At 42.0% G+C, this 25,438-nt stretch overlaps 1 protein-coding gene across 1 annotated transcript in view; it reads right to left on the bottom strand.

The window, feature by feature from the left end:
- CORO1C (coronin 1C) overlaps positions 1–25,438 on the bottom strand; it is a 92,217-nt gene that overhangs the window by 2,720 nt on the left and 64,059 nt on the right. Inside the window, exons 4-8 of the mRNA XM_008058133.2 lie at positions 12,870–12,999; positions 9,440–9,621; positions 8,306–8,425; positions 6,643–6,747; positions 4,384–4,529 (exon numbers count right to left, since the gene is read on the bottom strand). Of these exons, the coding sequence (XP_008056324.1) occupies positions 4,384–4,529; positions 6,643–6,747; positions 8,306–8,425; positions 9,440–9,621; positions 12,870–12,999 (683 nt within the window). The remainder of the gene's footprint in view (positions 1–4,383; positions 4,530–6,642; positions 6,748–8,305; positions 8,426–9,439; positions 9,622–12,869; positions 13,000–25,438) is intronic.

Raw genomic sequence — 25,438 nt, 5'->3', positions numbered from 1 at the left:
CCTGGGTGCCAGGTCTTTGGCCAGCCTGTGACGGCTGAATGTTTCTGAGTATAGATAAGATTTTTAAAAAGGAAAAGAAAGCAATCCTAGGAATTACAATGTTGGCATTCAGGCAAACCACATCATGCACAGCACTCAAGAAAAATGTGAAGTCACCCAAATGTGGAAAGAGTGAGCAACTTGCACTGTGACACAGAGGAGGGGAGCAAATGGTTTCTGATGGGGAAAGGGCAGCACAGTCATTTGCCTCCTCCAACAGGACTCAACAATCAGAAACCACTTCTCCCATGATGACACTGACACGGCCAAGCCGATTTGTTTTCAGTCAAGATGGGGAACATAAAACTTCTCTCTAAAGCTCCTGGTAAGAGAGGTGGCCTTAGTGAGCACTCCATGGCCAGATCAGAGAGCCCCATGCAAAGTGGGAGCAGAGTATAAGTGCAACTGCTATAGGGATGTCCTCAGAGCCTCAAGAGTGTAAGTCAGAGGAGATGCCGCCATGTCAAATTCCTGAAAACTTGTTTCTTCTGGAAACCGGCAGCCTTTGGCATTTGAAACTGGGCAACATGGCCTGGACATGAATCCAGTTCAGGCGGCCTGACAGGTATGCTGCTCCCATGCACAGGGGACAAGAGCTGAGTGTGGCTCAGGTTGGACAAGAGGTTGTCAAGCTATAGACTTCTTTAGAAGAATGGACGTGTCAAACCTGCCTGTTCACTGTTTCAACCAAAAGGAGGCCCAGATAAACCCAAGTCATTTTTAAAGACTGAGGTCATGAAAGCTCTGCAGTGGGCACAGTGATAAAAAAAGACTGATCTGGCTTTGACTTTCAGCTCTCTTACTACCACTCCCAGGGTGTGACAGCTTCACCAGGCCTCAGCTCCTCATACATACAACGGCAACAGAAAAAGCAGCCACCTCACAGGTCTGTGATGAGGAATAAGAGAGGTAACCCATGTAGCACCCTGAGTACATGCCTGACCCATAACAACTGCTCAAAAAACACTTCACAACGACATGTCCTAAACAACGTGCTGACAGTCTCTTAAACATCTAGATGACAGTAAACAAATGTGTTCCCAAATACTAGATATAATCTTAAGTTCAGATTCAGTCTATTTTAAACCACATTTCAATTAGTTTGGTTTAAACCAAAATTTTGAATTGTCTGTGACAGTTTTCCTTCATGACTCCAGCTATTTTTTTAAAAAGCAACCCATAGAGATTAATATAAAAAGGGTTTATAAAAATTCCTTCACTTTCATTTGGAAAAATATGAGTGTCAGTTCTTTATTGGTGTGATCAAAACAGCAAACTTTTACAAAGTCCATAAACATAGTGTCATATGAATGTATGGTATGTCTTTGCATCTGACAGTGCAGTGCTAGTTATTCTGGTGTTTGAAATGGCCAGTGGTCCCCTCCTGTTCAACCCAGTACTGGAAGTCCTAGCTAGAGCAATCAGACAAGATAAGGAAATCAGGGGTATCCAAATAGGAAAGAGAAAGTTAAATTATCCCTCTGCAGATGACATGATCCTATACCTCGAAAACCCAAGAGGATCTGTCAAAAACCTCCTTGCACTGATAAAGGACATTGGCAAAATCTCAGGGTAAAAAATAAATGTGCAAAAGACAATAACATTTCTATACACCAACAGTAAACAAACAGAAACCCAAATAAAAACTACAATTCCATTCACAATAGCTACACACAAAAAAATGAAATACCCTGGCATCTTCCTAACCAGAGACGTGAAAGACTTTTACAACAAAAACAACAAAACACCACTCAAAGAAATTAAAGATGACACAAACAAATGGAAAAATATTCCATGCTCATGGATTGGAAGAATCAACATTGTTAAGATGTTCATTCTACCCAAGGCCATCTATAGATTTAACACAATACCCATTAAATTACCAGTAGCATTCTTCTCAAACCTGGAAACAATACAGGAATTCACATGGAAACATAAATGACCACAAATAGCTAAAACAATCCTCAGCAAAACAAAAAACAAAAAACAACAACAACAAAAAAATAAAGCTGGAGGTATCACACTCCCAGACTTTAAACTTTATAATAAAGTTGCAATAATCAAAACAGCCTGGTATTGGTATAAGAACAGGCATATAAACCAATGGAACAGAATAGAGATTCCAGAAGCAAAACCTCAGTTTCTCAATCAACTCATCTTTGACAAAGCCTCCACCACCAACCACTGGGGAGAGGAGAACCTATTCAGTAAATGGTGCTGGGAAAACTGGCTGAACACATACAGAAGATTAAAACAAGACCCCTACCTATCACTATACACAAAAGTCAACTCTAAATGGATCAAAGACCTAAACATAAAAAACCTCAAACTATAAGAACTTTAGAAAATGCAGAAGACACCCTTATGGAAATTGGAACTGGCAATCAATTCCTGATCACAACCCCAAGTGCCCATGCCTTAAGAGATAAGATAGACAAGTGGGACCTCATCAAACTGACAAGTTTCTGCAAAGCCAAAGAAACCATCCATAGAGCAGGGAGACAGCCCACAGACTGGGAAAAAATATTTACCAACTGTATATCTGACAAAGGTCTAACATCTAGGATCTACAAAGAACTCAAATATGCTGAGAAGAAAAAAGTAAACAGTCCCATTACAAAGTGGGCAAAAGATATGAAGAGGCACTTCTCAAAAGAAGACATATGAGCAGCCAACAGATACATGAAAAAATGCTTAGCCTCACTAATCATCAAGGAAATGCAACATAAAACTACACTGAGATACCAGTTAACTCCAGTCAGGATGGCCATCATCAATCACTCAAAAAACAACAGCTGCTGGAGAGAATGTGGGGAAAAGGCAACACTTTTACACTGTTGGTGGGAGTGTAAACTAGTACAACTTTGGTGGAAAACAGTCTGGCGATTCCTAAAAGGTCTAAAAATCGACCTTCCATATGACCCCGCAATCTCTCTATTGGGAATATACCCAGAGGAACTCAAATCACTTTATGAAAAAGATAACTGCATATGCATGTTTACTGCAGCATTGTTCACAATAGCAAAAACATGGAACCAATTGTGCTACCCATCGAAAGAGGACTGCATAAAAAAATGTGGTACATATATACAATGGAATATTATGCAGCCTAAAGGACAAAATTATGAACTTCACAGCAACCTGGATGGACTTAGAGTCTATAATATTGTTTCTATCACAGAAACAAAGTACTGAGTATCACATGTTCTCACTCATAAACGGACCTTGAACAATCATCATAATACTATTAGAAAAGGATTGTCAGCCGGGCTTGGTGGCTCAGCCTGTAATCCCGCGCTTTGGGAGACTGAGGTGAGTGAATTGCCTGAGCCCGCAGGTTCGAGACCCGCCTGGGCAACTTGGCAAGACCTCATCTCCACAATAAATCAAAAATTAGCCGGGCATGGTAGCGCGTGCCTGTAGTTCCAGCTACTTGGAAGGCTGAGGCGGAAGATCACCGGAACCCAGCAGGTCGAGGCTGCGGTGGCCAGGAGCGGCCACTGCACTCCAGTCTGGGTGACAGAGTGACACTCCAACTCAAAAAATAAAAATAAAAAAATAAAAAAGGAAAAGGATCGTCAGTAGTGGGAAATTGCTGGAGGCACAGAAGGGGCAGGATTGGCAGTTGTGGGATTCTGCCGAAGGGGGGGTAGACCTCATCAAACAAGGGTACCTGCATAATGAATATCTGTATATTTAACCCTGAATTGTACCCTACATCCTTAAAGTAAAAAAATTAAAAAAAAAAAAAATGAAATGGCCAGTGGTCACTGAGTCTCACAGAAACTCTTTTGCTGACTTGTATGAGAAAAAGGACCACCCCTCAGGAAGCCCACTAAGCATTATGGAATATACATTAAAAAAAATCAAGAGTTGTAAAGAGAGGCAGAAACCAGGTGCCATAGCTGGGCTCCATAAGTCACACTAACCTAACATACCTTTGCAGGATCTTTGGCTTCTCTAGTTTAGGGCCAGTGGGGCCCACAGTTCAGTTTGGACCCTGGTTCTTCCCCCACATCTAGGGCAGGAAACCTTCCCCTTTTGCCACTCCTGAGCCAGGCTTTTCCTGGCTTGCCTTGCAGAGGAACACTGCATGGCCTCAGCCTGAAGATTCAAGATGGAGGGTTTACTGCCACAGCCAGTGTGCAGCACACTTCGGCTATGCTCCTGAACTGCCATGCTTCCTGTTACCCTTCCAGTGATATGGCAGGAAATGAGACGTTAACTCCACGGCACACACAGGGATAGAAGGACTCAGACATTAGAGAATCACGGGCAGTCATCCTGTTCTGGCACTGCATGATGGTAAGACAACTGGAACGCTTTACGACACTGAACCCTTACCTAGCAATCTCACATTTGTTAACGTCAAGTCCCCTCTTTGGCATGTAGCCCATGCCCCTCTGAGGCTCCTTGCTGCTGAATGTGTTGAGGTAGTGGACATATGGGGATTCATCTGTGATCTCAAAGTAGCGGATACTGCTGTCGCCCTGTAAGAAACCAGAGACAAGGTTGTGTTTGGTTACCTGAAACAACTGGACTGAGTGGGTATCTCTCTCCTCCATGAACCTAGCACTTGTTGGGACCCGCAGTAGCTGACCTTTTCTTCCTCATAAAAAAGCTTGTCTAAAGCATTTCCTCACTTCCCAAATGCTAGCACAGCCTTTAATTGGTTTCCTTGGCCTCCTACCCAAGGCTCTAATATTATTCCCCTCAGCCTGGACACCAGGCTAGCGTTAGAGCAAAAATGGTAATGCTTCTACCAAACAACTGCATTACAATTCCACTTCAAAAACAGACTAGGAGGATTGCTAAGAAAGTATCACTGATTTAAGTATTCGTTCACTGACAGAGTGCAGTACCATTCACAGACCTAAGGGCTCCAACAACAGGTACTCAGATGACAATAAAAAGTGAGATTTTCCTAACTGAGAAACTCAGTTTTATTGAGTAGTGCCATCTCACAGCAATGTGCAAAATTCTATAATTATCTTTCTTAGAATGGTCAGTTTTTTGTGTTTTTTTGAGACACGGTTTCACTCAGACTGGAATGCAGTGGCATGATCATGTCTTGCTGCAGCCTTAAACTCCTAGGCTCAAGCGATCCTTCTGCCTCAGCCACTTGAGTAGCTGGGACTACTGGTTTGCACCACCATGACTGGATAACTTTTCTATTTTTTATATATATATGGGGTCTCACTTTGTTGCCCAGGCTGGTCTCGAATTCTTGGCCTCAAATGATCCTGCCTTGGCCTCCCAGAGTGCTGGGATTACAGGCATGAGCCACTGTGCTTAGCCAGAACGGTCAGATTTTGGAGATCTGAAGTACATGCTAATCTCAGTATAAATACTTGTTACATAGTTATACCAACCTGAACAACTAAGGCATGCTTGCCTGGCAGAGAGGAGATACATACACATATGTAAGAAAAAGAAGACATAAGTAACTAGGCAGAACATGGCCTAACAGTGCTCTCAGTGCTCATGATGTCTACTTGTCTCAATGACTCAGACATCTAAAGCGATGTAAACAGGACATACACGTATCAGTCATTTTCTGCATACCCCAAATAATTTTCCACGCAATGTTAACAATACTGGGAAACCACCCAATTTGTATGAGTCAGCTGATGGCAGCAACAGTGAGATGCATGCACTTAATAGCTGTTAATATCTGCAGTAAAATGACGCTCAAGGAAACAGACAAGATCTCAGTTTCTAAGGAAGTGACCTATAAAAACATAAAGCAGGTCTGCTGCATGCTCAATCAACTATGAATGGTAAAACATCAAACCGACTTTACCCAGCAAGGAACTCAAACAGACTAAAGGAGCATACCAACAGCTCCATTTTAGTTAATTAACTTCTTTCATCTACAAAAAATTCTAAGGAAAGTTGAACTTACAAAAGAATTAGGCATTTTGAGGTTCCCACCTATGATAATGAAATAATAATAAAGCTACCAATAGTCCAGTTAGGCTGAGATCCGAAGGCAAAAGAAAGGATTCTGAAGTTCAGTGAGGAGTCTTCCTGCCATGACTGTGACTCTGATACTTTAGTTGGGCCCCATATCTTCACCCCTAGGGCCCTAACACTGAATTTCAGGAACAAGAACCTTCTGGAAAGTCCTTGAGGCCCTCAAATGCTCATACCCACAAAACATCATCCTCATCACAAGTCCACAGTCTGCAGTGCTAAGTGCCCACATGCTCGCCTAGGGTCACCCGATAAAATCTGCTTTAGGTGTGTACCAACTGTTACCCATTCTTGAACCTGGTCGAGATGAAACTAAGACCACCACTCAGGCAGCACTTATAGGTGTAGATGGAACACCAGCGTGTCCCCCTTTCTCACTAGAGTGTCCTGAGTGAAGCACCTGCTCCAGCACCCCTGCTTTGGTCAAAAGTACTGAGCACGGCAGGCAAACAGCCCAGAATCAAGACCTAAAACACACCACAATTATTTGTCCTTACCTTAAGATACACACATTAATTCAAAAAATTAAAAAGATACAGTACATTGCCCACCTCCTAAATCTCTGAAGGATAAACTTTACATCCTACAGGATTAAATTTAATATCAAACACTAAAATTACCATTTACCTTTCCACATAAGTAAATGATACTGGTGTCAGGGTCGTAGAAAGGCAGCAACACCCCATTGCTAGTGTCCATCTCATGAAGAGCAATTGGTTCTTGCATATTTTTCTGAAAAAAAAAGTATATACAATTTTAGAGATGAATTTTTATAACCTTATTATATATTCATCTATTCGTAATTAAGTGAGCCACTTTCCCAGAACAATGACAGTTTGAATATGCACATATAATATTCACACATATAGATGCCAGCAGGGGTGCCAAATGAGACCCAGCCCACTGAAACTGTGTTGTTTTGACATCATTAGTGCACACATCAGTGTGACTCCATGACAAAGACAAAAGAGCCCTTCTCCTTTATGACTTTTTTTTTTAAGTACTTTATTTTATTTTATTTTTTGAGTTGGGGTCTCACTCTGTTGCCTGATTTGGACTGCAGTGGCATGATGATGGCTCACCGCAGCCTCACCCTCCTAGGCTCAGGAGATCCTTCCTGAGTACTTGGGTGTGCGCACCACGCCTGGCTATTTTTTTTTGGTAGAGATGAGGTCTCACTATGTTGCCCAGGCTGGTCTCAAACTCCTGGTCTCAAACAATTGTCCCAATTTGGCCTCCCAAGGTGCTGGGATTATAGGCATGAGCTACTGTTCCCAACAAAAGTATTTCATTAAAAAGAAATACATGCACACTTTAAAAGTTAAAAGACATAAAAGTGGGAAACTGCTAGGGGAGGGGGAGGCACATCTTATCAACAAGGTTATCGGCATAATGAATATTTGTATACCTAACTCTGAATTGTACCCCACATATTTAAAATAAAAAATGAAATTAAAATAAGAAATAAAGAACATCCAGATCATCCTATATTCCACAACCCCACAGCCTGGTGGGTGGCAGAAAATATACCATTTCAGCCTACCTCCTTCCAACACATGTGCACACACAGAATGGGATCACACCACATATACAGTTCAGTATGCTAACCATTATGCTAATTATGAACATTTTTCCAAGCATGGTTATTTTAATATGGACATCTGATCACATTCTTGATGAAACATAACTAAGTTTAGAACTTATTTCCAAATCTAAAACACTGGATTCTTCATGCTTCTTTTTTAAGCACACAGTCAACATAGACTCTTTAGGATCATCAAGAGTATGTTCTGAAATACGAAGGCCTTGCTCCTTCGTAAGTCTCCAGTGAGGATAAGAACATCACAGTCAATGTAAGACAAACAGGTGTTCAAAAAGCTACACAGAGAATCCAATAATCCACGTATCAACCCAAGACCCGCTTAGAACTGAGAGAAAACACAAGTGAAAGTAAGCAGAGACCGGGCTTGGTGGCTCAGCCTGTAATCCCAGCACTTTGGGAGGCCGAGGCGAGTATATTGCCTGAGCCCGCGGGTTCGAGAACAGCTCAGGCAACTTGGCGAGACCTCGTCTTTACAATAAAATAAAAAATAGCCAGGCATGGCAGTGCGTGTCTGTAGTTCTGGCTACTCAGAAGGCTGAGGTGGAAGGATCACCGGAGCCCAGCAGGTTGATGCTGGGATGACCGTGAGCATACATGCCACTGTACTCCATCCTGGGCGAAGGAGTGAGACTGCAACTCAAAAAAAAAAAAAAAAAAAAGTAAGCAGAAAGGCTGGGAAGGGTGTACCGGGTTCCAGAGTGCCAGCTGTCGCTCGCTCATGCGGCTGAAGCCAGTGGTGAAGACGTTGCCATCAGCCAGGAAGATGGCTCTCATAGGCCTTGCTCCTTCGTGCGCTTTTTCCTTCTCCTGGGAGAGAGAGCAAAAGGGCACATCACACATACTCAATTGTCAGCAGGAAAAAAGGGGAGTGTGGAAACTTGAGATTGAACCTAGTCTCACCCCCTTATCATTCACATTCACCAACCCAACCTCTCAGGTGAGGAAATGGAGACTCAGTGATCTGACCAAAGTGCCCCAGCTAGTTAGCAAGAGTGCCAGGATTCAACTCAGAAGCCTCGCTCCTGTCAACCCAAGTCCATGCAGTGTAAAAATAAAACACAGGAAAGGACTCTGCCAAATGTTTGTTTCTCAAGAGGATGATAACCTGAAGGTTGGCTACCTCTACCAGTATCACAGGACAGCGTCTAGTCTAGTTAACCTCCCTTGTTTAATGAGTGCACCAGTATGCCCCTTGGAAGATTCTGGGTGGAGATGTCCCCAGTGCACAGGAGGCACTGGTTGCAATCACCGCCTGACCCTGGAATAAAAGCTGCTGGAACAAGCACACCTCAGGAAGGGCCTCAGCATGTGCTGAAGTGGGGCATTCTTGGATTCTATACTTGTTTCAGACCTGACAAAAGACTAAACATCCACCTTTTGTCAGGATATGTGATTTTTTGTTGAGGCGCAGTTTGGGTGGCAGAAACTAAGACACAGCTATTTTTAGAACTGAGAGAAAAATCAATTACTCAATATTTAATACAAAGTCATGAGACCAGGAATTCAGCTAACTGATTTAGCTGATTCAGACTTATAAACTCTTAAGGTCTCTAGTGAACTGATCAAAACTAGTTATCAGTGAGAAATGGTTGCCACGTGAGAGAGAAAACTTGAGTAAAAGCTGGAAATGCACTCCTCTGGAGAGAAGCGTGACTTGGGGGACACTGAGAAGCCTGTAGAAGCCTTTTCCTACTCACAATTGGTGTCTGTACACAGCAAGGGCCCACTGAAGAGTACTGCTACCTGCTTTAGGATGCAGAAAGCTCCCACTCACTGAAGTGCTACAATCATGAATATTCCTAGAATCCTAGGAATACTCACAGCAACAATCTCTTGTTTCCTCGGATCGATCACTCTCACTTTCTTATCTTTGGAAGCTGTGCAGATCAGGCTGCCATTCCGGTTCCAGCTCACATTGTAAATCATGTCTGAATGCATATCGTCCAGGTTTATAAGGGCTTCCCCTGTCCCCACATTCCAGATGATGATGGCATTATCACAGCCTGAAACAAGCAAAGCCATGCCCCTCAAACATTAGAAACATCTGGACAACAACACATTCAAGAAAACTACACATACAATGAGGATGTCCACATGCATAGAAAATAAGGTGCCGGCTGGTGCGGTGGCTCACACCTGCAATTCCAGTACTTTGGGAGGCTGAGGTAGGAGGATTACTTGAGCCCAAGAGTTAGAGATCAGCCTAGGGTACATAGCAACCCTGTCTGTACAAAGAAATAAGAAAGATTAGCTAGGTGTAGTAGCTACTCGGGAGGCTGAAATGTAGATTGCCTGAGGCCAGAAAGTCAAGGTTGCAGTGAGCCATGATAGTGCCACTGCACCCCAGCCTGGGTGACAGAATGAGACCCTAACTCCAAAAAAAAGAAAAGAAAAGAAAAAAAGGTGCTGATTATAAGAAGTCCTACTTACTGGGAGTTAAAAACTGAAATGACAAAGAAAAAAGGTTTATATACAGGGGGAAAAAGTGTTAAAAAGTACAGCTTGTAAGGTTTAGGTTCATATGAAGCAAACCAAACAAAAACAAAGAACTACTACACCAAAATAGAATCCTATGTTTTTTAAAGGAGTTAACAGGGCTCGTAGAACCAAGTGATTTCAAGTTTCCTTTTCCAGTAAAACAAGCATCAGAATAAATACCGCTTACTTCTTTGCCAAAGGAACTAAAAATAAAGGATTTAAGTAACTGTTTGGCAAACTTGACAAAAAATGTGGATTGCAGGTTACTGAAGTCAGTGAGGCTGTAAGACATGGCTTTGGTTTAGGAGGACTGGCCTGTTTGCTCACAACAGATCTTTATTTTTAAAAGGAGAGAAAAATAGGCCAAAACCGGCCTGATTGTGAGAGGCCCCAACTGTAAACAAGTAGGCACGTGGATTCAGAAACTGATCCCAGAGAGGCCCATGATGTCAACTGGGACACCTCCCTCAGTTCATGAACTCCCTTCTTCCTTCAAGGGTCTGCCCTAAGTCCCCAGGACCCCTTCAAAAAGAACCACCATGTATTGCTTCTAGGACATTAGTTCAAGAATGAAGCAAAATAAGGGAAGGACATCCCAAAGGTAAATTCTTGCCAATAAAGCAATTTTGCAATTTTAGGGGGAAAAAAGTCACTAATACCCAGGATACCTAAGTTACCTAAGTGTTAGAAGCAGGATATTAGAAAAAAGCTGCACAACAGTATGGAAAGTCAGAGCTAAGCTCTGGGATGGAAAATTGACCTTTCCTCTACCTTGTTCCTCACAGGCAAACAGGTTACTTCAGTCTTGACGGATGGATCATATAATCTTAAAACATGCAGAATACTACAATCATCCATTCTCCTTCTCTTGTAAAAAGGAGAATGAGGATTGGTCTGCTGATGCCCTATGTTTAAATGAGATAAGAAGGGTAGCAGGAAATTTTCCATGATGGAATTCTACCTCTGGAATTTTTTTTCTCTCCTTATCAGATAGGTTCTGAGCAGAACACCGGAAGGGTTTCCAAGTATGGTCAATAGTGATTCTATAACAGTACCCTACGGATAGTGTCTTTTTTGCAAAGTGGTCCTTAGTTTTAATAGGTACCTGGCATTGTAATTTTTTATTTAACTCACTATAAACCATAACCATCCTCTATTCCCAGTTAAAAACTAAACTGCCTCCCTCCTTTTTACTGATGAGGGAAAAGACCTTTAAAAACTCTATTCCTTGCCAGGCTCGGTGGCTCAGCCTGTAATCCTGCACCTTTGGGAGGCTGAGGTGAGTAGATTGCCTGAGCCCGCGGGTTTGAGACCCGCCTGGGCAGCGAGACCTCATCTCTACAATAAAATAAAAAAATCAGCCGGGCGTGGTAGCGCATGCCTGTAATTCTAGCTACTTGGAAGGCTGAGGTGGAAGGATCGCCAGAGCCCAGCAGGTCGAGGCTGCGGTGGCCGGAGTGGCCACTGCACTCCAGTCTGGGTGACAGAGTGAGACTCCAACTCAAAAAAAACAAAAACAAAAACAAAAAAAACCTCTACTCTTAACATTAATATTGCTTTTCTTTTTATAAACCAATTTTATTAAGGTATAACTTATATACAATACAATGCACCCGTCTTAAGTACACATCCAGTAAGTTACTACACTGATACTACAATCAAGATATAGAACATTTGAATCACCCCAGAAAGTCCCCTGGTGTCCTTTGTATTGTTTTCATTAAAAAAAAAAAGAAAATCTCAAAATTTCAGACAAAGAAAAAGATTTCTATAAGATAAACATGGAAACTACTCAAGTGGGAAACAAATAAGAACACCGGGACTTAGCCATGGGGTTTATTACAATGTTGTTTAACAGTGAAAAATCAGGGCCAGGTATGGTGGCTCAGCACTTTGGGAGGGTGAGGTAGGAGGATCATTTGGAGCAAGGAGTTCAAGACCAGCCTGGGTAACAAAGCAAGACCCTATCTCTTAAAACATACACACACACACACAGACACCCACACACACACATCAGAAATGTCCAGAAATAGGGAACTGATCAAATAAACTGAGGTATCTAGAAATGGACTATTAATGAGTCATTAAAAATATTGTAGGAAGAAGAACATTTAATGGCACATAAAAAGATCACAGGTACCACTAAGTACAGAAAGTAGGCCATGTGTAAAGTGTATGAGCTCATCTCTATGTGTAAAATAACTTATGTATGTGCACAGAAATATTTTCTGGATGGAAACATTAAATGGTAACAATGATCTTCACTCTGAATGGTGGGATTAAAAGTGATTTTTTTCCCCTTTTGCTCATATATGTTCTCTACGATGTATATGCACCACTTGCAGAGGGAGAAAAATGAAAGGCTTTATTTAAAAGAAAGACGCATATTTGTTTAACAGGGATCACCCCAAAGCTGGCAGCAACACCAGAGACAGAAGTGGGGCTTCTAGCTCCCAACCAAGTGCTCATTCTACCACAAAATAAATAACCAAAAACCATGGCTCATGGAGGGCCCCAGCATGAACCAGGGACCTGCGTGAATTATAGCAGGAAGTCCATTACTTTCACTGAATTATCACAATGCCCTTGAAGCACATATAGGCATGTATATGGGTTAGGAAGACATTGCATCTCAGTGCCCTGTACCATGGTTTCCTAATAATCTGTTTCTAAACCATACAGCACACAATCAAGGAGTGTTTGCTGCCTCCTGCACACAGGGGACCATGAGAAAGGAAGGCCAGGGGCAGAGGGAGGTCTGCTCAGCACCTACCTGCACTAAGAAGCACATTGCGGGCCGTTGGATGCCAGGCCACAATGCCGACTCTCTTTGAGTGGCCTTCTAAAATCACCACAGGTTCAGTCAGGGAAAGGGTGAGTCCATTTTCTGGGATCTGCCATACCTGTCGGAGAAGGAAGAAAGACATGATCACACTTATGGTGAGCGTCCAGTTTACAACACAGTCACATTTGGATAAAAGGCAGAATACTGTGAAATGATTATGGTCAGGAGAGCAATAAGGGCTATAAAACGTTACCTCTCAGTTCTTATTTAATATTAGTTGGGAATTTTTAAATTTAATTTTATTTTTTTGAGTCAGAGTCTCACTGTTGCCCAGGCTGGAGTACAGTGGTATGTTCATGGCTACTGTAGCCTTGACCTGCTGGGCTCAGGCAATTCTTCCACTTCAGCCTTCCAAGTATCTGAAACTACAGGTGTGCAACTTCATACCTGGCTAACTTATTTATTTATTGTAGAGATGAGATTTTGCCAAGCTGCCCAGGCTGGTCTCGAGCTCCTGGGCTAAGGTAATCCTCTCACCTCCACCTCCCAAAGTGCTGGGAATACAGGTATGAACCACTGTGCCTGGCCGGGATTTTATTTTAAATTCCTTGTTAAATTCAAAACTCTCTAGTAAGAAGCACGTAAAAAATTGAAGGAAAAATTCAAAATGATTGAAGCACTCATGAAAAAAAGCACTCATGAAAAAAAAAAACACTTAGCTAAATCTGTGGTCCTTTTTCTTTTAGAGGTGGGAAAGAGAGTCTCACTCTGTTACCCAGACTGGAGTGCAGTGGCATGATCACGGCTTACCACAGCCTCGACCTCCTGGGCTCAGATGATCCTTCTGCCTCAGTCTCCTAAGTAGCTGGGACTACAGATACATGCCACCATGCCTGCCTAAATTTTTTTATTTTCTATAGATATGAGGTCTCACTTTGTTACCTAGACCGGTCTCAAACTACTGGGCTCAAGCAATCTTCCTGCTTGGGCCTCCCAAAGTGCTGGAATTACAGGCATGAGCCATTGAACTCAGACAGTAAATCCATGGCTCTTGAGGGGATGGTGTAGTTTTAAAAACACATTTCAGGCCGGACTCGGTGGCTTAGCCTGTAATCCTGCGCTTTGGGAGGCCAAGGTGAGTGAACTGCCTGAGCCTGCGGGTTCGAGACCCGCCAGGGCAAACTTGGTGAGACCTCATCTCTACAATAAATCAAAAAAATTAGCCGGGCATGGTAGCGCATGCCTGTAGTTTCAGCTACTTGGAAGGCTGAGGTGGAAAGATGGCTGGATCCCAGTAAGTTGAGGCTGCGACGGCCGGGAGCGTGCCACTGCACTCTAGTTTGGATGACAGAATGAGACTCCAACTCCCCCCCAAAAAATGTTTCTAGAATTATACATTTCAAAATAAAATATACCTAATATTTTTGTAACATGCATAAAAAAATATTTTAAAATAAAAAAATAGATATATTGACCTCATTAAAATTAAAACTTTTGGCCAGGTTCAGTGACTCAGCCTGCAATCTCAGCACTTTGGGAGGCCGAGGCAAGTGGATTGACTGAGTCCATGGGTTCGAGATCAGACCAAGCAATTTGGTGAGACCTTGTCTCTACAATAAATCAAAAATTAGCCAGGCGTGACAGCACATGCCTGTAATTCAGGCTACTTGGATGGCTGAGGAGGAAGGATCGCCGGAGCCCAGCAGGTCGATGCTGGGGTGGCTGTATGTATGCCACTGCATTCCAGCATGGGTGATGGAGTGAGACTTCAACTCAAAAAAAAAAAAAAAAAAATTAAAACCTTTGTGTTTCAAATGATACTATCAAGAAAGTAAAAAATCAACCCATGGACTGGGAGAAAATTTGCAAATCATAGATCTGGTAAGGGATTTGTTTCTAGACTATAAAAATAACTTTTACAACTCAAAAAAAGAACGAATAGCCCAACATAAAAATGGGCGAGGAACAAGGAAGATATACAAATAGTCAAAAAGCACACGAAAAGATGCTTGACATTATTAGCCAAATCAGAAATGCAAATAAAAAGCACAAGATCTCACTTCACACCCACTAGGAAGGCTAGAATACAGACAGATAACAAGATAAAGAGTGCTGACAAGGATGTGGAAAAATCACACATTGCTGGTGGGAATGTAATGTGGTACAACTACTTTGGAAAACATCTGGCAGCTCCTCAAATGATTAAAAACAGAGTTATTGCATGACCCAGCAATTACACTCCTAGGGATCAATCCATGACAACTGAAAATGTATGTCCACACAAAAACTTGTACAGGAATGTTCACAGCAGCATTATTCATAATAGCCAAAAGGTAGAAACAACTCAAATGTCCATCTACTAATAAATGACTAAACAAAATGTGACATATTTGTACAATGGGATATTATTTGGCCATAAAAAAGAATGAAGTACTGATACGGGCTACATACAACATGTGAGCCCTAAAAACACTGTGCTGAGTCAAAGAAGTTAGACCCAAGAGACCACATATCATAAGATTCCTCATATGTGAGATGTCCAGAACAGGAAAACACAGAAAGAGACAGAAGGCAGACTAGTGTTTGCTTAGCACTGGGGAACTGGGGTAGATGACAGCTAAAGGATGTGGTTTCTTTCTGAGGTAATGAAAATATTGTAAAATTGTCAGTGGTGATGGCTGTCCATATCTGTGAATATTCTAAATATCAGTGAATTGTACATCTTAAATGGGTGAATTCTATGTGACTCATATCTCAAAAAAACTGTTTTTTAAAACTCTTGACTGGCAAGACATGCAGGAGATACACCGTGTCGTAAATGGGAACATATTGGGCAACAGGGAGGAGGGAACAGGGAAAGCATCAGAGTGGAAGAGACATGAGGCTTCACGCTTCAAAAGGCTGAGACACATACAAAAAAAGTCTAAGAAGAAATGGACTGAGTTACACGTAAGCTGAGAGGCACCAAGAACCCTGTAAGAGACCAGATATTAAATAATATTTAAGTCTGTGAAAAAGCTAAAGTTTAAAATAATTATCTCCTATATATGAAGATTTAAATAAGTAAATGTTCCACCAGAAAAAAAAGGATTTAAAGAACTAGCTCATGAAAAATCTAGAACTTGCCAGTGAAACATCACATTCAACAGTGGAACAAGTGAGAAACAGAATTTTCCTTTGTGGGGATTTTTAAGGAGGAGATAAAAAACTGTTTTCAATTGCAGAGATCCCAGATTAGATGAATGCTTAAGGCTGAGCTCAGTTCTGTTGTCCCAAAAAAGATGAGAACACAAGCTTGCCATCCTGAAGAGTAGGAAAGTCATGAGTTGAGGGATCCATTCATTTTTATAGCTAAATCCTGCCCAGGCTAAATATAGCCCCTTATGCAAATCATGGCAAAATAAATCTGCCTTTTGAGGGTCCATGCTTAAAAGACACCCAGTTTCCCCTGACCTACCTACCCCCTTCATTCAGCAAATTTTAAACAAGGCAGGTATGAACAAGCACAAAAGGCAATGGGATAACCGATCCTGCCCCTCTTTCTTCCTCACCAGCCCACAGCCTCTCCCTGCTGAGCAGACACAGAACCATGTCTTTCTTTTCCTGGGGAGAGTGTGAGCATCTGCACTCCACCTCAACTCTACATCTTAGTAGCTTTCACCTTGATATGGACTATTTATATTAAGGGTTTATGATAAGCAAAACAACTTCAGATTGAACCCCGCTATCTAAATATAAAGTAGGACTGAAATTATGGACAGAAAAACAGAAAACAATGACTACAGATTTGATCAACGCATGAAGTCAACAGAGAAACAATTATGAAATGGGACTTAAGTGACTCAACAGGAAATGTATTTTGCAAGATAAATTTAGAGCGGAAAGAGTGGTAATGCCACCTACCATCTCCAGGTGGCACCCTAACCATGGACTGGGTCTTCCTTCAAGGACTGCAAACCCTGGGCCTAACTGACCGCAACTAAATGGTGTGTGGTCCAAATCCCTCATGTGGCGTGGAGTGCCAGAAGGCACCAATTGTAATCAGCATTTCCAACCATAAACATGAGGGCAGAAGAGAGCACATAAGGTGGCTTCACCTGCTCCTTTCTCTAGCTTCTCCTCCCTCCAACTTTTCTGTGGATTGAGAGGAAATGTTAATGATGAAGCAAAACAGTTATTACGCAATTTTTATTTTATCTTTTTTGAGACAATATCTCACTCTGTCATCTAGGCTCGAGTTAAGTGATGCCACCACAGCTTACCACAGCCTCAAATTCCTGGGCTTAGGCGATCCTCCTGCCTCAGCCTCCTGTGCACATCACCACGACTGGCTAATTTTAAAAAATTTTTTGTAGAGAGGGGTTTTGCTATGTCACCCAGTGGGTCTTGAACTTCTGGCCTGAAGCGATCCTCTCCCATCAGCCTCCCAAAGTGCAGAAGTTACAGGTATAAGATACCACACCTGACCTATTATGTAATATTTAAAATGAGGAAACTCTCTGATCCTTCTTTAACTCACGTTCAGCAGATTTAATGGTTCCCTCAACTAGGTTTATGCATTTAATACAGGCGCCTAACTCATTTTGCTACCTTGGTTAATCCATTCATGCAACACATATATTGAGTAGCCATCACAAGGCAGGTCTGGTACTGGCCGACTAAATACAGAAATACAGGCTCTGCTCTAGAGCAGCTATTAAATCTAACAGAAAGCACAAACTTCTATTAGACTGAAAATCAAAGACAAAGAATACAAGCAGTGTGGCAGAGGGTTAGAAAGTACGCTCAGGAGTCAAGTGGACCCTCGTTCAAATGTCGCCCGGACCACTTACTGTGTGTGATGATCCTGGCAAACGATATCATTGTGCACAGAGGAAACACCAGTACCCATGCCTCCTACAGTTGCTGTGAGGCTTAAATGAATTAATTATGCCCCTAGAACAGAGCTTGACACACCAACAGTGCCCCAGAACACAGACACAGTACAGAGCAGTTGTTAAGGACATGGCTTCTGATGAGACTGACGGTTCAATTCCTGAGTCTGCCACCTATCAGTGGAGCACCCTTAGGGACATTCATTTATCCTTTCTGGGTGTAACATTTCCTCATCTACAAAATGGGAGTAATAATGAGCCTGCCTTCAGTGGAACCACACAGTGCTACCAGTGCTATGCTGGCATAAGCCGAGTGCTGAATAAAAATGGGCTATGATGAGATGGCCTTCTTGTAACCAGGCTTGGTCCATCTAGGAGGGCTGCCTGAGGGGATGATCTCTGAGGATGAACCGGAAGTAGGTGAAAGGAGGGAAGGAAGGGATGAGCAAGGAGAAACTGAATATTCCATTTCAAAACTAGAAGTGCAGGTGGGTACAGCAATTTTCTTGAAGTATATGCAGCATCTAAACGGTGCCCCAAAGAGGCTGTCTGAGGGGCAAATGGGGAAAAGGCACCAGTCAGCAATGTAATGCTACAGGCATAAGCACCGCAGTGGAGGGGAGGGAGTGGAAAAAATATGTGAAACACAATAAAAAGATGACGAAATCCCATGTTAGCTGGTAAATAAGGTGATGGTGTTCCCCACTGTGGACCATGGGAAGGGCTGGGAGTCACACTCCGCACACACTCCTCTGGCTGGTGCCCACAGGCCTGTCATTAGTGGCACGCTGCTGTTTTCTGGGGTCGTCTACTACTTCCGGGTGATGGTCTTGCTCCTGCAGCTCTGGGACAAGGAACCGAAGCACCACTCAGTACATGTTTAGTCTTCTTGTATGTACTAGGGGACACTGGCTTGGGTGTCAGAAGACACGGGATTCTCTCAGAGCTGGGACGCTAAGTGGCCATGTGAGTGTTAAGAAGGGGTTTCACTTCTGAGAGCTTCAATTTCCTTGTTTGATCCTGGGGACACCTGTGCTTACTCAGGGGTTACTGGAAGGGTCAAATGAGCTCAAATATCCTGCTGCCAAAAGCATGACCCCAGTAGGAAACACTGCTATGGGAAGAAAAGCACAGGTTTTGGGGCTGAACAGATGCAGGTCTAAACGAGCCCTTTGTCAGCTGGTGACCTTGGCAAAATTGCCATTCCCTGAACCTATGGTTCCTAAGTTGTAAAATGGGCCCTCCTTCTACTTTATCATGCTGTTACAATGATTAAATAAAATCATGCATGTGAAGATTGAGATCACACCTGGCAAAAAAAAAAAGTGGACTGCAGCCGGAGACACAGTAGCCACCACTGCCATCACGGCCTCCGTGGCAGCCATTGTACACTGCACCACCTGTGCCTGAGGCGATCGATGACTTCGGTCCTTGAAGCCCCTGCAGGCAAGATCTGCTGGGATCGCTGCCACCTCTGCTGCCACCATGAAGTCCTGCCAGCCGAGGGTCTCCTCCTGTGTGCCCTGAGGCAGGCTCCCATCTCCCGCCTCTCCCCAACTCCTGTCCGGCTCCACCCCCTCTGGGGTGAGCAGCTGAGATAGCACCACCTGCTGGCAATTCAAGGTAACAACACCGAAACGGGAGAAACAAGATTGAAAAACAGACACAGGTCAGATTTGAGTGGTGAACGGAGGGTGATTTGAACTGTCCTTCACAGCACAGGGGCAACTGACCCTAACTGTGAACTAATTTACCAGCTTGAAAAGACAGCTAGAAATCAGAGCTGAAAGAACACTGGACTTAAACGAAAAGTCTCTGAGTGTGCTCGATTGGTTCTATTAATTTAATGACTAAATTCTATTCCTGCTGTTTTGTTCCTTTTTTTCTTTCCCTCTTCCTTTTCTTCTCTTTTCTCCTCTTTGTAAACCATATCTTTGCATAGAGGAACAGCACAACAATAAGGTGGTTGGTTAGCTTGTATGTTAGCATCATTGTATGTTTTAATTTTTTTTGTATGGGAGTTGCTTAGTCTGTAGCCGTGGTCTATTGTTTTTATTTGTTTCAGTTTAGGTCTCTCCATTTGCTGGTACACTCGTCTGTTTCCCCCCTTACTCCTCTCTCTCTCCACCCCCCCTCTTCTCCCCTTACTCCTCTCTCTCTCCACCCCCCCTCTTCTCCCCACTGTCTGCTCCATTCTCTTCCCTCTGCCAACCTCATTTTATTTCAGGGAGTAAACCTACAGCCCCACTGCATGGACAGATTCCAAGGCAGTGGGAAGTGGGTTTCAGATTATCCATACAGCTGTCGGCAAATACCAGGACCTGCAGATAGATTCTGAATCACAGCTCCCCCCTTAAGTAAATCTCAAAACAGCAAAAAGGACCACCCCCAACCTACAGTGCAACTCCAGAATTGAACAAAGTAAGAGGGCATACATAAAGAAGAATAGGAGATTGAAGAAACAGAAGTAAAAGCAATCCCTCTACCCCTGAATAACAGAATTAAAGAAGACAGTGACATGGAGGGAAGGAAAAAGTAGGGAGGGGAAAAAAACCACACAAATGAAGAAAAACCAAAAGAAGAATATAGGTCTCACACAGACCCCTGGGAGATCATACAATGAGAAAACATTCCGGAACACAAACAATGAAGAGCCCCCAGAATGACTGGTCACATGCAACAAACCCAGACATCAAGACATTAAAAGAGAGAATTAAAAAAATTGAGGAGAGACAAGAGAAAAATAGGAAGGAGCTGATGTCAGAAATAACAGCAGTAAAGAATACTGTGATGGAAATAAATAACAAACTAGTAAGCATGGAAAGCAGACTTAGCCAAGCAGAAGAAAGAATCTCAGAGTTCGAAGACCAAAACACAAAACTAACCCAAACTGTGAAAAGCATAGAAAAGAAGCTCAAAAAGACAGAACAAAACCTTCAAGAGATGAGTGATCACTACAAGAGAATGAACCTAAGAGTAATTGGTCTTCCTGAGGCAGAGAGAGAAACAGAGGCCACACTGGAACAAACACTTCATGAAATCATTCAAGAAAACTTCCCTCATCTCATCAAGGATGAAAAAATTCAAACACAAGAGATTCAGAGAACCGCTGCAAGACAACAAATTAGAAGATCAACTCCCAGACATATAATAATTCACCTAAACAAAGTAGGTATAAAAGAAAAAATCCTTAAGGTTGCAAGAGAAAAAGGTCAGACTACCTACCAGGGAAGACTAATTAGAATAGCAGCAGATTTACCTACAGAAACCCTCCAGGCTAGGAGAGCTTGGAGCCTTATCTTAAAAGTTCTAAAAGATAAACAATTTCAACTGAGAATAACCTACCCAGCCAAGCTAAGTTTCATCAGTGAGGGAGAATGGAAATCTTTCCCAGATATCCAATCCCTAAGAACGTACACTGCCACCAGACCACCTCTACAAGAAACACTTAAGAAAGTATTGAACACAGAAGAAAAGGAAAAAAGAACAACAGTGTTCTTCACAAGAGTACAGGCAAAAGATTAAAAATACACATGATCCAACTCTAAAATCAAAAGAAAGACAACACACAAACAGGAAGAACAATAACTCTGTAAGAACATTATGACAGGGATCAACTCTCACATTTCAATAATTAGTTTGAATGTGAATGGACTAAATGCACCACTGAAAAAACATAGAATGGCAAAATAGATAAAATATCACCAGGAAACAATCTATTGCCTTCAAGAGACTCACCTCACTAGAAAGGATACTCACAGACTCAAAGTAAGAGGATGGGAAACAAATTTTCAGGCAAATGGGACACAAAAGAAAGGAGGAGTCGCAATCTTAATCTCAGACAAAATACTCTATAAGCTATCAAAAATTTAAAAAGATAAAGAAGGCCACTACATAATGATAAAAGGTTCAATCCATCAACAAGAAATATCCATCCTAGCCAGATTCGGTGGCTCAGCTTGTAATCCTGCACCTGTGGGAGGTTGAGGTGAGTGGATTGCCTGAGCCCGCGGGTTCGAGATCTGCCTGGGCAGTGAGACCTCATCTCTACAATAAATCAAAAAATCAGCTGGGTGTGGTAGCGCACGCCTGTAATTCTGGCTACTCAGAAGGCTGAGACGGAAGGATCGCTGGAGCCCAGCAGGCGAGGCTGTGGTGGCCGGGAGCGGCCACTGCACTCCAGTCTGGGCAACAGAGTGAGACTCCAACTCAAAAAGAAAAAAGAAATATCCATCCTAAACATATATGCACCCAACATAGGAGCACCAACTTTCATAAAGCAGCTCCTAGGTAAACTAAAAAAAGATATTGACTCCAATACCATCATAGCTGGGGACTTTAATACCTCACTCACAACCCTATACAGATCATCAGGACAAAAAATCAGCAACAAGATCCGAAACCTCAATGTGACTCTTGATCAAATGGACTTAATTGATACCTACAGAACCCTCCATCCAAAGACCACAGAATACACATTCTACTCATCACCGCATGGAACGTACTCTAAGATCAACCACATATTTGGCCATAAGTCAAGCATAAGAAAATTTAAAAGGACTGAAACTTTACCATGCACCTTCTTGGACCACAGTGGAATAAAAATAAACATTAACACCAACAAGGTCCCCTCAAAACCCACAAAGACATGGACACTAAACAGCATGATGCTAAATAACTCCTGGGTCAATGATGACATCAAAATAGAGATCAAAAGATACCTGGAAACAAATGAAAATAAAGAAACATCTTACCAAAATCTCTGGGATGCCTTAAAAGCTGTAATAAGAGGGGAATTTATATCCCTACAAACACGAGGAAAATGGAAGGAACAGAAATTGACAACCTAACAAGCCACCTAAAGAAGCTGGAAAAGCAAGACCACAAAAACCCTAATTTCAGCAGAAGAATCCAGATCACCAAAATAAAAGCCCAAATCCAGGACATAGAAGACAAAAAGATAATACAAAAAAATCAATGAAACAAAAAGCTGGTTCTTCAGAAGGATAAATAAGATCAATGGTCCCCTAGCTAGACTGACCAAGAAAAAGAGAGAAAAAGCCCAATAAACACAATCAGAAACAGAAAAGATGAAGTCACATCTGATCCTGAAGAAATACAAAAGATCATTAGAGACTACTATGTACACTTGTATGGAAACAAACTTGAAAACCTTTCGAAAATGGAGGACTTTCTGAAATCACACAACCTGCCTAGGTTGAAACAAGAAGAAATTGAGACCCTAAATAGACCAATAACAATCAAGGAAATTGACTACACAATAAGAAAACTACCTACAAAAAAAAGCCCTGGACCAGATGGCTTTCCAGCAGAATTCTACAAGACATTTAAGGAGGAGCTGATACCAATCCTACTGAAGGTATTCCAGGTGATTGAGAAAGATGGAACTGTCCCCAAATCATTTTACGAAGCTAACATCACATTGATACCCAAGCCAGGTAAAGACCCAACAAAGAAAGAGAATTACAGGCCAATATCTTTGATGAACACAGGTGCTAAAATTCTCAACAAGATCCTAGCAAACCAGATTCAACAACACATCTCAAAAATCATCCATCATGACCAAGTAGGCTTCATCCCTAGGATACAAGACTGGTTCAACAGTCATAAAACCATAAATGTAATTAAATACATAACAGATGTCAAAACAAAAACCACATGATTATATCATTAGTTGCAGAAAAAACTTTTGATAAAATCCAGCACCCCTTCTTGATAAAAACCCTTGAACATCTAGGCATACGGGGAACACACCTCAAAATAGTAAAAGCCATCTACGAAAAACCCACAGCCAGCATACTCCTAAACGGACAAAACTGGAACCATTTCCCCTGAAAACTGGAACAAGACAAGGATGCCCACTCTCACCCCCCTCCTGTTCAATATAGTATTGGAAGTCCTGGCTAGAGCAATCAGAGAAGAGAAGGCAATCAGGGGTATCCAAATAGGAAAAGAGGAAGTCAAGCTCTCTCTCTTTGCAGATGACATGATCGTGTACCTTGAAAACCCAAGAGAATCTGTCAAAAACCTCCTTACACTGATAAAGCCCTTTGGCAAAGTCTCAGGATATAAAATAAATGTGCAAAAGACAATCGCATTTCTTTACACCAATAATAAACAAACAGAAACCCAAATAAAAAGCACAATTCCATTCATAATAGCCACAAAAAAAAAAAAAAAAAAGGAAAAAAGAAAGAAATACCTTGGCATCTTCCTAACCAGAAACATGAAAGACCTTTACAATGAAAACTATAAAACACTGCTCAAAGAAATCACAGATGACACAAACAAGTGGAAAAACATCCCATGCTCATGGATTGGAAGAATCAACATTGTGAAGATGTCCATCTTACCTAAGACAATCTACAGATGTAAAGCAATACCCATCAAATTACCAGCAACATTCTTCTCAGACCTAGAAAAAACAACACAGGAATTCATATGGAAACACAAACGACCATGAACAGTCAGAACAATCCTCAGCAAAAAAAACAAAGCAGGTGGTATCACATTACCAGACTTCAAACTTTACTATAAAGCTACAATCATCAAAACAGCTTGGTATTGGTACAGGAAGAGGCATATAGACCAATGGAACAGAATTGAGATTCCAGAAGCAAAACCTCTCTCAACCAACTCATCTTCAACAAAGCCTCCACCACCTACCACTGGGGAAAGGAGAACCTATTCAGTAAATGGTGCTGGGAAAACTGGCTGACCACATGCAGAAGATTGAAACAGGACCCCTATCTATCCCCATACACAAAAATTAACTCTAAATGGATCAGAGACATAAATGTAAAACCTCAAACCATAAGAACCTTAGAAAATGAAGAACATACCCTCATGGAAATTGGAACTGGCATCCAATTCCTGAACAAAACCCGAAACCCACAGGCCATAAGAGATAAGATAGACAAATGGGACCTAATTAAACTGACAAGCTTCTGCAAAGCCAAAGAAATCATCAAGAGAGCAGGGAGACAGCCTACAGACTGGGAAAAAGTATTTGCCAACTCCAGGTCTGACAAAGGCTTAACATCTTGGATCTACAAGGAACTCAAACGTGCTGAAAAGAAAAAAACAACCCCATTATTAAATGGGCAAAAGATATGAACAGACACTTCTCAAAGGAAGATATCCGAGCAGCCAAAAGACACATGAAAAAATGTTCAACCTTACTAATCATCAGGGAGATGCAAATCAAAACCACACTGAGATACCACCTAACGCAGTCAGAATGGCAATTATCAATAATTCAAAAAATAACAGTTGCTAGAGAGGGTGTGGCGAAAAGGGAACACTTCTACACTGTTGGTGGGAGTACAAACTAGTGCAACCTCTGTGGAAAACAGTATGGCAATTCCTAAAAGCTCTAAATAATGACCTCCCATATGACCCCGCAACCCCCCTACTGGAAATATACCCTGAAGAACTCAAATCACTCTATAGAAAAGATACCTGCACACGTATGTTTATTGCAGCATTGTTCACAATAGCAAGAACCTGGAAGCAACCATGCTGTCCATCAAGAGGACTGGATTTTAAAAATGTGGTACATATACACGATGGAATACTACGCAGTCATAAAAAAGAACAAAATAATTTTGCAGCAACCTGGATGGAACTAGAGTCTATAATACTGAGTGATCTGTCACAGAA

Source organism: Carlito syrichta, unplaced genomic scaffold, assembly GCF_000164805.1.
Source record: "Carlito syrichta isolate Samal-C Ts95f unplaced genomic scaffold, Tarsius_syrichta-2.0.1 Scaffold303226, whole genome shotgun sequence".
Classification (NCBI taxonomy): Eukaryota; Metazoa; Chordata; class Mammalia; order Primates; family Tarsiidae; genus Carlito; species Carlito syrichta.
The sequence above is the reverse complement of the archived record's forward strand: the minus strand, read 5'-3'. Positions and strand labels throughout refer to the sequence as shown.